Source organism: Cetorhinus maximus, chromosome 13, assembly GCF_964194155.1.
Source record: "Cetorhinus maximus chromosome 13, sCetMax3.hap1.1, whole genome shotgun sequence".
In the NCBI taxonomy this organism is placed as follows: domain Eukaryota; kingdom Metazoa; phylum Chordata; class Chondrichthyes; order Lamniformes; family Cetorhinidae; genus Cetorhinus; species Cetorhinus maximus.
In genome coordinates this window covers 69,761,251-69,776,668 of record NC_135891.1, presented here as the reverse complement: position 1 = coordinate 69,776,668, position 15,418 = coordinate 69,761,251, and the positions used below count along the sequence as shown (strand labels likewise).

Sequence of the window (15,418 nt, the reverse complement as noted above, 5' to 3'; positions counted from 1 at the left end):
ACCTTTAGTCTTTCCACCCCACCCCCACTAGAGCTGTACTTTGAATATCCTGTCTTGCATTCTTAATTAGCACTTTTCTCAGACAAAGACCACCACCTTCAACACCTCTTTGACCCTTTTGTCTCTGACATCTTTTGATTATCTGCTCACACCACACCCTCAATGTGTCTCTTCCCCCCCACCCACCTTAAACCAATTTATATTTCTCCCTTGTTGAAACTATGCTTCAGTTCTGCTGAAGGGCCATGAGGGCTCGAAACGTTGACTGATTTCTTCTCCGCCGATGCTGCCAGACTTGCTGAGTTTTTCCAGGTAATTCTGTTTTTATTTTGATCTATCTTCATGCCTGATATTGACTCTTTGCTGCAGCCTGGGGCACCAAGGTCAGCGGCAGTGCTCATATTTTCCTTTACATAACCAACAGTAAACTATTCTTAACCAAAACTAAAGCAAACACAAGCATCTAAACAATATCAGATGAAGATCTGACCCAGATCTGGAAGAATCAGAGGTCTAATTAGGGGATCACACAAAGACCTTAGTCCTGTAACATAGCCTGTGTTATTGAGCAGGTTTCCAGTTTGAAGATCTTCCAAGTGCAAGCAAGGCAGCAGAATAAGTGGAGTCTTACTTTGTTCATCTTCCGCCTCAGAGTCCGAGTCGAAGTAGACTTCATCATAGTACTGTGGCCCAGGAACAGGTTGGGTGTGACAGCTTTCAATACTAGAGGAAGCACCTGACAAAACGAAAGATCAGAGTGATCAATACCTCGGTTAAAATTGCTTGTGTGTGTGTGTAAATTATACTTATCAAGGCAATGACTGCTGGTGAGGAATAGAACTCCTTTTCAGCATCAAAAGCTCCCAGGCCAAGTACAGTATGAGCTTAGATACAGAGTAAAGCTCCCTCTACACTGTCTCCATCAAACATTCCCAGGGTAGGTACAGCATGGGCTTAGATACAGAGTAAAGCTCCCTCTACACTGTCCCCATCAAACACTCCCAGGACAGGTACAGTACGGGGATAGTTACAGAGTAAAGCTCTCTACACCATCCCAAACACAAACAGGGCAGGATACAATATGGGTTATATACAGGATAAAGCTAACGTTACACTGTTTATTGTGCACCAGCCCCAATCTGTGAAGAGTTATTTTTAAATTTTCCACATTAACCATCTCTGTGGATTCAGATTGTTGATTCACTTGCAATCAACATGAGGTTTGGGACAGTTTTTCTCAGTGGGTGCATACTCACAAGAAACTGAAATGAGAATTCAGACACCAGAGAGCCTTACACATAGCACACATGCGTCCCATTAGTTTGAGCTGGAAATGCATGACTCACAAGCTAAGCAGGCCTGGTTAGTACTTGGATGGGTGACCACCTGGGAATACTAGGTGCAGTAGGAACGTCCTAGGACAGTGGTATAGTGGTCATGTTACTGGACTAGTAATCTAGAGGTCTGAACTAATGTTCCAGAAACATGTGTTCAAATCTCACCACAGCAACGTGGTGTGAAGCTCACTGTAGAGGTCACATGCTGAGTGCAAATCACTCATTGGCAATACCTTGGGGAAGGTCTGAGTTAAGAGCCAATCAATGCCCCTGCAGGGTGTTACATGGTGCAGGTGAGGAACTCATCAGGAATATGGTTCAGGCAGTAATGGGGGAGCAGGAGAAACAGATCCAGGACTGTGGATGCAGTTACTATCTGGAATGGGAATGACTTCTGACTGGCATGGTAATCTCAATGTGTGAGATGAGAAACAAAATCACCCAAAAACCTACTTAAACACAAGAAAACAACCATTGCCATAGTTTAATTTACTAAAACCACAGAGAATAAAACTGGAGACAAGGGAACGAGTAAAAGGTTTTATATCACCATGGTTGATTTACAAGAGAAGCATTGAAAACCTTTGAACACACCTTCAGGTGCTAATGTCCAGCTGTGCTCAATAACCTTCATGGTGGAATCCAGTTCTGCTGCCATCTCTTTCTCAAATTCATCATTGCTGGATTCACTTTCTCCCGTTAAGTACTCCTTGATCAGCTTGCGTTTGCGTTCAGGTGTACCATGAAGGAGAACTTCTAACTCATCTTCAGAGCTGGGAGAAGTAAGAATATATTCAGAGTTTCCCATCAAGCTGGCTGCCCCATCTGTGCTCAATGTGTGTGAGAACAACTACACTTCATGGTTCCAGAAAAAATATTCCATCACATTTGGAAATGTCTCAGAATTGGCAATCTTGGTCAAAGAATGATCATGAGGAACAGTAGGGCATGCCAATGCTGACTGGTGCCAGAACTAAATCACAAGTCCAAAGATACTTGCCAAAATAATCTAATTTATCAATATCCCACAATAATCAACTCCATGATTCTACTTAGATGTGTTAGCAAAATGAAAATTCAAGTGATTAAAAGGGCAGTGGCAGCATGGATACAAAATTGCTGAAGAAAGCAGAGTAATGGTGAGTGGTTGTTTTTCAGACTAGGAGGAAATATCCATGGAAACGGGTTGGTGCTAGTGTAAGGAACACATCTTTTTATTTCTGTTGGACTGTGAGTTAAAATTACAATGGCTGCAGGTTGAAAGACATGTCCACTGGAACAGGATGAGATATATATACAATATTGCAGTCCTGGAACAGAGTGTGCCATAAAGACAGGATGGTGCTAGAAAGGTGTCCTGGACCAAGGGAGCTGCCGGACAACAGCATTTAGTTGCCTCCTGACCAGGTTTTGCGTGAGAAGCAGTGCAGGAGAATAGCTCCTGGCTCGAAAGGAACAAGACCTAAAACCTCTTTCTCCTGTGTGTGGAAGATTCCAGTAATTCTACAATAATAGCTAGCTGGTTTTCCTTCTCCATAACCTGCTCTCTTTCTGAAAACCCCTGTCAAGAGGCAAATGGGAAAATCACCGTTAGAGGCATTGAAAGGTAAATGCTCAACCAGTGAACTAAACACCGCAAGTGCTGGAAGACCACCTTGTCTCGTCAACAAGAACTGAAAAGAATTTGGAAGACATCAAAATCAACCCAATGAATCCTGTACTCTGGAATTGGTGCTATTGAACTGTTTTATCCCATCCTTAAAATTCATGTTTTTGTATGTCTTATGTATATTGTATATGTGTGTATAGGGATTTAAGAAGGAGGTAGAGTTTAAGTTATAGTGTTAGAATTAGCAATTCATATTTCTTTCTTTTGCCACTGGTTAATGACAGTTTGTTCAATAAACAGTTATTTACTTATTAAGTTTAGAAACCTGTTGCTCGTATACTATTAGCCTAAATTAAACAGTTAGGTACAATTGGTGACAAAAACAAAAACAAAAATACCTGGAAAAACTCAGCAGGTCTGACAGCATCTGCGGAGAGGAATACAGTTAACGTTTCGAGTCCGTATGACTCTTCAACAGAACTAAGGAAAAATAGAAGAGAGGTGAAATATAAGCTGGTTTAAGGGGGGGTGGGACAAGTAGAGCTGGATAGAGGGCCAGTGATAGGTGGAGATAACCAAAAGATGTCATAGACAAAAGGATAACGAGGTGTTGATGGTGGTGATATTAGCTAAGAAATGTGCTAATAGGTGACATTAAGGGTAGAAAGCAGGACGAGCAAGGTACAGATAGCCTAGTGGGGGGAAGGGATTGAAATAGGCTAAAAGGTAGAGATAAAACAATGGATGGAAATACATTTAAAAATAATGGAAATAGGTGGGAAAAGAAAAATCTATATAAATTATTGGAAAAAAGGGGGATCGGAAAGAGGGTGGGGATGGAGGAGAGAGTTCATGATCTAAAGTTGTTGAACTCAACAAACTTTTATCACATATGTCGCACCTTGGGGAACAGTGGGGCTTGATATTACAGCGCACTATCCCCAGTGGGTCGTGACAAAGTTTGGGGGTTCAACTGAGATATTTTGGAACAAAAGACAATGATGATTTGTGTGTAGATTTAGCAAGTAATAAAAGCTAAAGGGAAACACAAGGTTTGTACTGTCAAAAATAAGATGGCACTAGAAACTGCTAAAGTTTTCCTGCAACTGGAAGAGATGTCCCTGACAATTTTACAAGGGATCCCAAAAGCCAGGTTAATCGAATTGGTAAGTAAATTAAGAGTAGGATTGCCTGCCAAAGCTAGGAAGGCAGAGATAATTGAAGAGATGGCACCGCATTTGAAATTGGAAGGAATACCTGAGAGACCGAGTTCTCCAGGAGGTGTTACATTGGAATGGGCTCAAATTCAGGTGCAAATAAAAACATTGGAACAAGAGGCAGAAGAAAAGGAAAGGGCATTTCAAAGGGATCAGGCAGAAAGAGCAGAGAAATAAAAATAAAGGGAAAGAGAGAGAGCATTTCAAAGAGAATTAGAAAAAGCGAGGTTAGAAATAGGGAAACATAAACTTGAACAGGAAAGAACGGAAAGAGAAAAAGTGAAAGACAGAGGATCCCAGTTTAAAATGCTGACAGTTAAAAAAAAAATACATCAGTAGGTGATGCAGGACTTATTTCCAGATCAGAACTCAGTGGGCAGATGTTTAAATTTACACCAGCTCTTCCAAGATTTGAGGAAAGGGATATTTAAGCATTATTTAATTCATTTGCGAAGATAGCTAAACAGATGAACTGGCCAAAGGGAAATTGGACATTGCCCATGCAGAGCAAATTGACAGGTAGAGCACAGAAAATTTATGCTTCACTGTCAGAGGTGGTTTCTAGAGATTATGATTCGGTGAAAAAGGCCATTTTGAGTGCATATGAGTCGGTCCCTGAAGCAGTTAGAAGTTTTGAAATTTAAGAAAACAGCCTGGGCAAACTTACATTGAAATTGAAAGCATTAAGCAGTTTTGACAGGTGGATACAAGTATTAGGAGTTGAAACTACCTATGAAGTTCTGAGGGGGACCAATCTCTTGAAAGAATTTAAAAACTCCCTACCTTCTGTAATAAGAACCCATGTTGAAGACCAAAGGGTTGCAACTTCTAGACAATTATGAGCTAATCCATAAAACTGAACCTTTTTGCCATCACCCCCATAAATTTGAAAAGGATAGAATGTGGGAGAGTGAAAGGAAGGCACATAACCAGGGTAAAGAATGGATAGCTGGGAATACCTTGAGATTTCCTCCCTGGATCAGGAAGGAAGGTACTGAGGGGGGAGGTGAAACTCAAAGACCTAAGTGTTTCCAATGTAATAAAGTGGGACACATTCATTCAGAATGCTGGAAATTGTGAGGGAAGCCCATGGGACTTACTGAAGTTCGTAAGAGAGAGTCCGAAAAGGTAACTCAAAAAGAAAATGCCACAGGTCAAACTGTAGCTTTAACTACAAATAAGGGTCTGGAGGTAAACACTGCTGTGAATGCAGGTGAAGTGAATAAGGTAGATTAAAAATGTAATGGGTTTTTGTCTAAAGGAAAAGTAACCCCTTTTTCATCAAATGAAAATGCAGCTAAACATATAACTATATTAAGGGATACAGGAGCTACTCAAACTCTTTTGCTGAAGGACCTAGTTTTCCCTCCAGAGAGTTCAATGAAAGCTAAAGTATTGGTAAACAGGGTAAGTGGAGAGTACATCCCGGTTCCATTGTACAAAGTGCAATTGGAGTGTGATTTGTTGTCTGGATCGGTGGCTGAAGGAGTGGTTAAGAAATTACCCGTGGAGGGAATTGATTTACTCCTGGGGAATGATTTGGCAGGAGTGAAGGTTATGGCTTCGCCCATAATTACGGAAAGTCCGAGAGGCTAAAGAGACGGAGCAGTTACAAGGACAAACTCCTGGTATTTTTCCATCGTATGTTGTGACCAGAGCAATGGCTAAACAAAGTCCATCACCAGAGGTCAAAGTAATACCATGAGCAGATGTTAGAATAGCCAAAACTTTCTTTAAGGATGAAGATAATTCAAAGGAAGTGTTTGGTATGTCTTCATTAATCGAGGCTCAGGAAGCAGGTCCAGAGTTCAACAAGTTAGCACAGTCAGCTCACACGGAAGCTAAAGGAGTTCTGGAGTGCTATTACCTTAAAAACAGAGGTCTGATGAGGGAGTGGAGACGCCCTCACAGACCTGCGGATGAGGAATGGATGGTTGTTTATCAGATATTGGTACCGCACAAATTTCGTTAGGAGACATTGCGAGTAGCACATGAAATCCCTATGGCAGGACATGTAGGAATACGGAAAACCCAAGCATCGATAAACAGGCATTTTACCTGGCTAAGACTTCAAAAGGATACAGTACAATTTTGTAAAATGTGTCATACATGTAGGTTAAACTCAACACGTAATCAAACAGCACCTTTAATACCCATACCAGTTTTTGAAGAGCCAGTCAGGTATTAGTAGATTGTATAGGACCATTATCCAAAACGAAAGCAGGTCATCAGTATATCCTTACAATCGTGGATATGACAATCCGATTTCCAGAAGCTATTCCTTTAAGGACAATTACAGCTAAGGTGGTAGTGGAAAAGTAAACTCAGTTTTTCACTCATTATGGCTACCAATTGAAAAGCAATCTGACCAAGGCTCTAATTTCATGTCTAAAATTTTCCAGGACATAATCAGCAATTCGGGTATCAAAGAAATAAAGTCTACCGCCTATCACCCACAGACACATGGAGCTTTAGAGAGACACCATCAGACTCTCAAAATCATGATTATGACCTATTGCCATGAATACCCAAAGGATTGGGACAAAGGATTAGGTTTCTTACTATTTTCTACCAGAGATTCTCCAAATGAATCGACTGGATTTAGTCCATTTGAACTGATCTATGATCATGAAATAAGAGGCCCATTAAAAGTGATTAAAGTTCCTAAAGCACAAAGACGAATCCTCCATGTTTGGATTACGTGTCCGTGTTTTTGGAAAGACTGACAGGAGCATGAGAGAATTAAAAAATTTCCCAAGCAAACCTGCCACAACTAGAACTTTCCAAGCAGGAGATGAAGTATTGGTATTAATACCTTTGCTGGCTGAACCCCTGAAAGCGAAATTCAGTGGCCCCCTACAAGATAGTTAGAAGTGATTTATCTGATAGATACTCCTGAGCGTAGGAAGAAGAAACGGTTATGTTACATAAACATGTTGAAACAATATCATCACAGAGAAGCTGATAAGACAGAGCAAGTGTGCCAGGTGGTGGAAGTAGTGGAGGATGGCAAAGACAGTAAGGGCAAGGCAGAAGGAGGAGCAGTTTCCAAAGTGAACCTCCTACAATTCGACTAGCCAATGCAACAATACTGGGACAGTTAGACACTGTGTTCTCATATTTAGACGAAGGACCAAGGGAAGATCTAATAAGGTTACTTAGGTAGTATAAGGGAATTTGTAGGGATACACCTGGATGTACTACGTTAGCTAAACATGATGTGGACGTAGGAGACTCAGTGCTGATAAAACAGCAGCATTATCGGTTGAGCCCAGAAAAACGAGCTCAGTTAGAAACAGAGATCCAATATATACTGGATGATCAATTGATTGAGCCTAGCCAAGTGGCTGGAGTTCACCGGTAGCATTGGTTCCTAAGCCAGATGGATCCACTAGATTTTGTATAGACTACAGGAAGGTGAATGTAGTAACGAGGACAGGTTCGTACCCAATTCCTCGGTTAGAAGATTGCATCAATAGGGTTGGCAGTGCCTCATTTCTTTCTAAAATTGATCTATTGAAGGGGTACTGGCAAGTGCCATTAACATCAAAGGCTAAAGAAATATCCGCCTTTGTTACACCCTGTGGATTGTATCAATGTCTAGTCATGCTGTTTGGGTTTAAAAACACCCCAGCTACATTCCAGAGACTTATGAATCAAGTCGTAGCTGAAGTATCTAACTCTGTAGTTTATCTGCATTGTCCCGGATGTAAAATACTAAAATAAGCTAAAGGGGTAAGAAATGCTGAAGATTGTATAAGATTGTATAAGGGAAAGGATGAATGAAAGTAAATCTTGTGTTTTGTTGTCCATGTGTCATCGCTTTTAAGGGTGGACGCATGTAAGGAACATATCTTTTTATTTTCTAAAACAAAAACAGAAACAGAAATACCTGGAAAAACTCAGCAGGTCTGGCAGCATCAGCGGAGAAGAGCACAGTTGACGTTTCAAGTCCTCATGACCCTTCAACAGAACTGTTCTGTTGAAGGGTCATGAGGACTCGAAACGTCAACTGTGTTCTTCTCCGCCGATGCTGCCAGACCTGCTGAGTTTTTCCAGGTATTTCTGTTTCTGTTTTTGTTTTGGATTTCCAGCATCCGCAGTTCTTTGCTTTTATCTTTTTATATAGCAATGGCTGCAGGTTGAAAGACATGTCCACTGGAACACACAATGTTGCAGTGCTGGTACAGAGTGTGCCATGAAAGACAGAATGGTGCTGGAAAGGAGTCCTGGACCAAGAGAGCTGCCTGGCAACAACGCTTCAATTGACTCATGATCAGGTGACCAGGGTTTTATGTGAGAGCAGTGCAGCTGAATAGCTCCTAGCCTGAAAGAAAAATACTTAAAACCTCTCTCTCCCCTGTGTGTGTAAGATTGCAATAATTCCACAATAATAGCTAGCTGGCTTTTTCTCCTCATATCTCTATAACTTGCTCTCTCTCCCTCTCTGAATGCCGCTGTCAAGAGGCAAAAGGGGAAAATTACTGTTAGAGACAATTGTAAGGCAATTGCTCGTTTCATCTCGTTCCATCAACAAGAACCAAAAGGAATTTGGAAGATATCAATCAAAATCAACCCATCAAATCCTGTACTTTGGAGTTGGTGCTACTGAACTGTTTTATCCCTACCTTAAAATCCATGTTTTTGTGTGTCCTATGTGCCTTGTATGTGTGTGCGCATAGGGATTTAAGAAGGGGTAGAGTTTAGGTTATAGAGTTAGAAAGTAGCAATTCATATTTCTGTCGTTAACCAGTGGCAAAAGAAAGTTTGTTCAATAAACAGTTTTTTACTTATTAAGTTTACAAACCTGGTGCTCATATTCTGTTAACCTAAATTAAACAATTGGGTAGAATTGGGGCAATCTGGTGGTTTGATCAAACTTTTCCATATTTGTCACGACTCGGGGAACAGTGGGGCTTGATATTACAGCGCACTATCCCCAGTGGGTCCTGACACTAGGACCACGACTACTGTTTGATAGATTTTTTTTTAAAAATTCGTTCATGGAATGTGGGTGTCACTGGCCAGGCCAGCATTCATTGCTCATCCCTAACTGCCACTGAGAAGGTGGTGGTGAGCTGCCTTCTTGAACAGCTGCAGTCCATGTGGTGTAGGTATACCCACAGTGCTGTTAGGGAGGGAATTCCAGGATTTTGACCCAGTGACAGTGAAGGAACGGTGATATATTTCCAAGTCAGGATGGTGTGTGGCTTGGAGGGGAACTTGCAGGGGGTGGTGTTCCCATGAGTCTGCTGCCCTTGTCCTTCTAGGTGTTAGAGATCCTGAATCCTAGAACTCCCACTCTAACTGCACTGTGGGTGTATCTTCACCACATGGACTGCAGCGGTTCAAGGCAGCAGCTCACCACCACTTTCTCAAGGGCAATTAGGAATGGGCAGTAAAGATGCTGACCTAGCCACCGACGCTCAAATCCCATGAAAGAATAAAAAAAATGTATCCACTATCTCTACAGCCATTTACTTCAAGGCCCCAGAATGTTGGCAATCAGATCCAGGGGACTTGCCAGCCTTTTTATCCCATTAGCTTTCCCAGTATTTTTTCTCTAGTGATGGTTGTTTTAAATTATTCCTTTTCTGTTGCTCCTCTATTTTTCCTGTTATTCTTGGGATAACTTTTGCCTTCTCATGTAGAGGCAAATAGGAACATGAGAACAGGAGTAGGCCTGATACAAAATAGGTACAAAAGTAGATATAAAATACTTGTTCAAAGTTCATGCCATTTCCTTGCTTCCCATTTAATTCCCCAGTCTCACTCTCTAAGGGACCAATAACTCAGTGTTTCCCGAATGTTCTCCCAGTTTGTCCTCATTGCCTCAGTCTTTGTTTGGCCCGAGAATGAAAATTTTATTTATTCGTTCATGGGATGTGGGCATCACCAGCTAGGCCAGCATTTATTGCCCATCCCAAATTGCCTTGTTCAGAGGGCACTTTAAGAGTTGACCACATAGAAGTCACATGTAGGCCAGACCAGGTAAGGATGGGAGATTTCCTTTCCTTCCCTAAAGGACATTGGTGAACCAGATGGGTTTTTATGACAATTGGCAATGGTTTTGTGGTCATCATCAGACTTTTAATTCCAGATTTTGATTGAATTCAAATTTCACCATCTGCCATGCTGGAACTTGAACCCTGGTCCCCAGAGCATTACCCTGGGTCTCCGGATTACTAGTCCAGTGACAATACCACTATACCATCGCTTCCCCATATTTGGGGGCATGGAACATGTTGTAGGTAATGTGATGAAGGGACAGAGGTTGGGGGATGTTGATGAAAAGGCAGGGTTTCTCCAAGAAAAACAAACACCTACCTAATCACAGGCTTCTTTGCAGCAGCAATCATGCCTTAGAGAGCAAACTATTAGACCACGCCCACCAAAAGAAACACAACCATTTAAAGGTGCCTCGCAGCTCTCAGAAACATTGCTACGACAGAACTCATGACCCCAAATCCTCTCTCCCTTTTATATACTTGTGGAAGCTTTTACTGTCAGTTTTTATATTAATTCCTAGTTTACTCTCAAATTTCTCCCTTTTTTTTAAAGTCCTCATTTGCTGGTTCTGAAATTGTCCCAATCTTCTGGTCTAACACTAATCCTCATGGGAAGGAACATAGGCAGGATTAGGCCATTTGGCCCTTCGAGCCTGCTCCACCATTCAATAAGATCATGGCTGATCTGGTCGTGGTCTCAGCTCTACTTTCCCATCTACCCTCCATAACCACTGATTCCCTTGCCTAAAAAAAATCTAACAGGATTGAATAAATTTAAAGATCCAGCCTCCCATACTTTCTGTGGAGGAGAATTTCACACACCAATGACCCTTTGGGAGAAAAAAATTCTCCTCATCTCTGTCTTAAAAGGGAGACCTCTTATTTTTAAACTATGACCCCTAGTTTTAGTCTCCCCCACAAGAGGAAACATCCTCTGGATATCCACTCTATCAAGTCCCTTCAGAATCTTATATGTTTCAATAACATCACCTCTCATTCTTCAAAACTCTAATGGGTATAGGCCTAACGTGTTCAACCTTCCTTCATAAGATAAGCCCTTCATCCCAGGAATGAGTCTAATGAACCTTCTCTAAACTGCTTCTAAAGCAATTATATCTTTTTTAAATAATGAGACCAAAACTGCACCCAGTGTGCCAGATGTGGTCTCACCAAGACCCTGTAGACCCAGTAAATCTTCCCTACTTTCATATTCCATTCCTCTTGCAATAAGGACCAAAATTACATTTGCCTTCCTAATCACTTGCTGTACCTGCATACTAACTTTGTGATTTGTGTACCAGGACACCCAAGTCCCTCTGTAACAGTTCACATTTACCCACATTACAGTCCATCTGCTAATTTTTTGCCCACTTATTTAACCTGTCTCTCTTGCAGTCTCTTTACCTCCTCTTGACAACTTGTTTTCCTATCTATCTTGGTGTCATCAGCAAATTGTAAGCCGTTGTAGTATTGCACGCCTTTTCTTTCAATTTGATACTGTAAGGAACATATCTTTTTTATTTTTCTTCAGTTCTGTGGGAGTATGGTTTTAAAAATTGGACTGTGGCTTTAAAAACTACTATGGCTGCAGATGAAAGACATGTTTACTAGAACAGGATGAGGAACATACAATGTTGCTATTTTCTGGAACAGCGTGTGCCAGGTTGGACAAAATAGTGCTGGAAAAGGGTCCTGAACTAAGGGTAACTGCCTAGCAACAACATTTTAATTGGCTCTTGATCAGGTGACCAAGGTTTTGTGTGATAGCAATGAGCAGAGAGATCCTAGCCTAAAACATCTCTCTCCTGTGTGTAAGATTCCAGTAAACTGACAAGGCTAGCTAGCTGGCTGGCTTTTTCTTCATATCTCTGTAACCTCTTCTCCCTTAAAAACCCCCTGTCAAGAGGAAAAATCACCAGTAGAGGCATTGAAAAGCAAGTTTTTCAACCAGTGAATCACAGACTGAAAGTGCTGGGAAGCCACCTCATGTCATCAACAACAAACTGCAAGGAATTTGGAAGACATCAATCAAAATCAACCCATTTAGTCCTGTACTCCGGATTGGTGCTACAGAACTGTTTTATCTCACCCTGAAAATCCATGTCTTGTGTGTGTGTGTGTGTGTGTTTGTTTATAGGGGTTTAAGAAGGAGTAGAGTTTAAGTGATAGAGTTAGAAATTAGCTGTTTATATTTCTTTATTTTGCCACTGGTTAAAACAATTTGTTCAATAAACAATTATTTACTTATTAAGTTTACAGACCTGGTGCTCGTATTCTGTTAACCTAAATTAAACAGTTAGGTGGTTTGACCAAACTTTTTCACATTTATTGTGGCTCGGGGAGCAGTGGGCTTGATATTGCACCCCGGTGAGTCGTGACAATACCATCCTTAACTTCCTTAGTTAGCCACGGATGGTTCATCCTTCTGGTAGACTCTTTCCTTCTTATCGCAGCCACTTCCTTTAAGACCCTTGGATGCAGACCATCAGGTCCAGCAGACTTGTCAGCCTTTGGTCTCATTAGCTTTCCTAGTACTTTTTCTCTCGTGATCGTGATTGTTTTAAGTTCCTACCTCCATTTTGCCTCTCGATTTTCAACTATTCCTGGGACACTTTTTGTGTCTCTATTGTGAAGACAAATACAAAATATTTGTTCAAAGTCTCTGGCACTTTGTTTCCCATTAACTCACCACTTTCATCCTCTAAGGGACCAACATTCATTGTTGCAACTCTTTTCCTATTTATATACTTGTAGAAGTTTTAACTGTTTTTATATTTCTTGCTAGTTTTCTCTCATACTCCAATTTCTCCCTCTTTTTTTTTTAGTCATCCTTTGCTGGTTTCCTTTCAATTTAATATCATGCTGAACTTCCTTAGTTAGCCATGGATGGTTCATTCATTCCTTCTCAATGGTATTTATCTTTGTTGTGAGTTATGAAATATCTCCTTAAATGCCTGTCACTGTTTCTCTATTGTCTTTGCTTTTAACCTATTTTCCCATTCCACTTTAACTAACTTTGTCTTCACACTCTTGTAATTGCCTTCAGTCAAATTTAAGACACTAGTTTCAAACCCAAATTTCTCACCCTCAAACAAAATCCTTCATGTTATGATTAATCCTGCAGAGAGGATCATTTTACTGTGAGATCATTAATTAATCCTGTCTCATTACACCTTACTAGGTCTAAAATAGCCTGCTCCCTTGTTGGTTCCAGACCATATTGTTCTAAGAAACTGTCCTGAATACACTATGAGCTTATCCTCCTAGCTACCTTTGTCAATTTGATTCGTCCATTCTATATGAAGATGGAAATCGCCCATGATTATTGCAGTACTTTTCTTACAAGCCCTCAACTTCTTGACTTATACTCTGTCCTACAGTGTAGCTACTATTAGAGGACCTATAAACTACTTCCACAAGTGACTTATTTTGTTTGCTCTTTCTTATCTCTACCCAAACTGACTCTACACCTTGAGCTGCACAATCAAGATCATTTATCACTACTGTACTGATCTCATTGTCCTAGTCCTTTCTAAATGTCAAATACCCTTGGATATTCAATTTCCAGCCTTGGTCACCTAATAATCAACGATGAAATGTAATGTCTCCGTAATGGTCATCACATCAAACTCATTTCTATTTGTACTATCAATTCATCCATCTTGTTATGCATGCTGCATGCGTTCAGCTAAAGAGTCTTTAATTCTGTCTTTTGAATTTTTTCCTACTCTGACCCTTTTGGAATCTTTTTTTAAATGTAATAAAACATCCAACTTTCAAACCTACCCTGGCTGCCGGCTCCCGCTCACTCACCTAGAAATCAGATCCTCCTGGTCACTCGGCTCCTCCACCAGATACGGATCATCCTGCTCCTGGCAGTTCATGTTGGAGCGGCCTGTCCCCGCGCCGAACCCCGGCCTGACCCCGCGCCGAACCCCGGCCTGTCCCCGCGCCGAACACCGGCCGGTCCCCGCGCCGAACCCCGGCCTGTCCCGGGTCCGAAGTCCTCACTAGAACAAGAATTATTGACGGGGCCTCCCACTTGTCACTGGACAGAGGGGCCTGAGATCCTGAGGCGCAGCCAGATGACGCACTGAAGCGAGTCCGGAGCTCGAGCAGCGTCAGGTCCGGAGAGCAGGAGGCTCCGCCCCTCACTGAGCTCTGCTCCCCCCACCCCCAAATACGGCAACCCTCCCTAGGGTCTCACTCCCCACCGGCCCCCTCGCCTCCCCCATCCCCCTCTCCCACCCCGCCTCGGACCCCATCGCCCCCAATCCCCCGCACACCCCCATCCACCCCCCACCCACACCCATCCCTCCACCCCATATTCCCAGCCCCCACCCCCCATTCCCATCCCCTCCACCCCCATCCACACCCCCCATCCCTCCACACCCCCCATTCCCATCCCCCCCACCCCCCATTCCCATCCCCCCCCCCCCCCATTCCCATCCCCCCCACCCCCCATTCCCATCCCCATCCTCACAACCCACCCCACATCCCCCCATACCCCATTCCCATCCCCCCCACCTCCCCACCCCCATCCCCCCAAACCCATCCCCCCCATACCCATCCCCACCCCCAATCCCCCCATACCCATCCCCACCCCAATCCCCCCATACTCATCCCCCCATACCCATCCCCCCCACCTCCCCATCCCCCATCAACCCCCATCCCTCCCCATCACCCTCCATCCCCCTATCCCCCACCAATCCCCCCATCCCCCCCATTCCCATCAGCATCACCCCATCCCCCATCCCCATCCTCATCCCCCCATCCTCATCCCCCCATCCTCATCCCCCCATACCCATCCCCCCCACCTCCCCATCCCCCATCAACCCCCATCCCTCCCCATCACCCTCCATCCCCCCATCCCCCACCAATCCCCCCATCCCCATCCCCCCCATTCCCATCAGCATCACCCCATCCCCGTCCCCCATCCCCATCCTCATCCCCCCATCCTCATCCCCCCATCACATCCCCATCACCACCCCATCCCCCCAATCACTCCACCTTCACCCCCCATTACCCCCCAACAGCCCCATCACCCCCCATCCCCATCATCCACATCACCCCCCCATTACCATCACCCCCCATCCCCCATGACCCCCCATCACCCCCGATCCCCGCATCATCCCCATCACCCCCCATCCCCACTCCATATACCCCATCCCTCCCCCAACGCCCCCCTCACCCCCAATCAACCCCCACATCCCATGCACCCCGCCATCCCCTTCACCCCCATTCCGA

At 43.3% G+C, this 15,418-nt stretch overlaps 1 protein-coding gene across 2 annotated transcripts in view; it reads right to left on the bottom strand.

Moving 5' to 3' along the window:
- eapp (e2f-associated phosphoprotein) overlaps positions 1-14,261 on the bottom strand; it is a 503,058-nt gene extending 488,797 nt beyond the window's left edge. Inside the window, exons 1-3 of one of the 2 annotated variants that reach the window (XR_013578457.1) lie at positions 13,985-14,252; positions 1,932-2,110; positions 632-736 (exon numbers count right to left, since the gene is read on the bottom strand). Coding sequence is in view for 1 of the 2 variants with exons in the window: in XM_078555512.1 (XP_078411638.1) it covers positions 632-736; positions 1,932-2,110; positions 13,985-14,055 (355 nt within the window). In the remaining variant the exon portion in view is untranslated. Of the gene's footprint in view, positions 1-631; positions 737-1,931; positions 2,111-13,984 lie in introns of both variants that reach the window. The other variant, XM_078555512.1, reaches the window with a different exon arrangement.
- Positions 14,262-15,418: the final 1,157 nt, after the last annotated feature.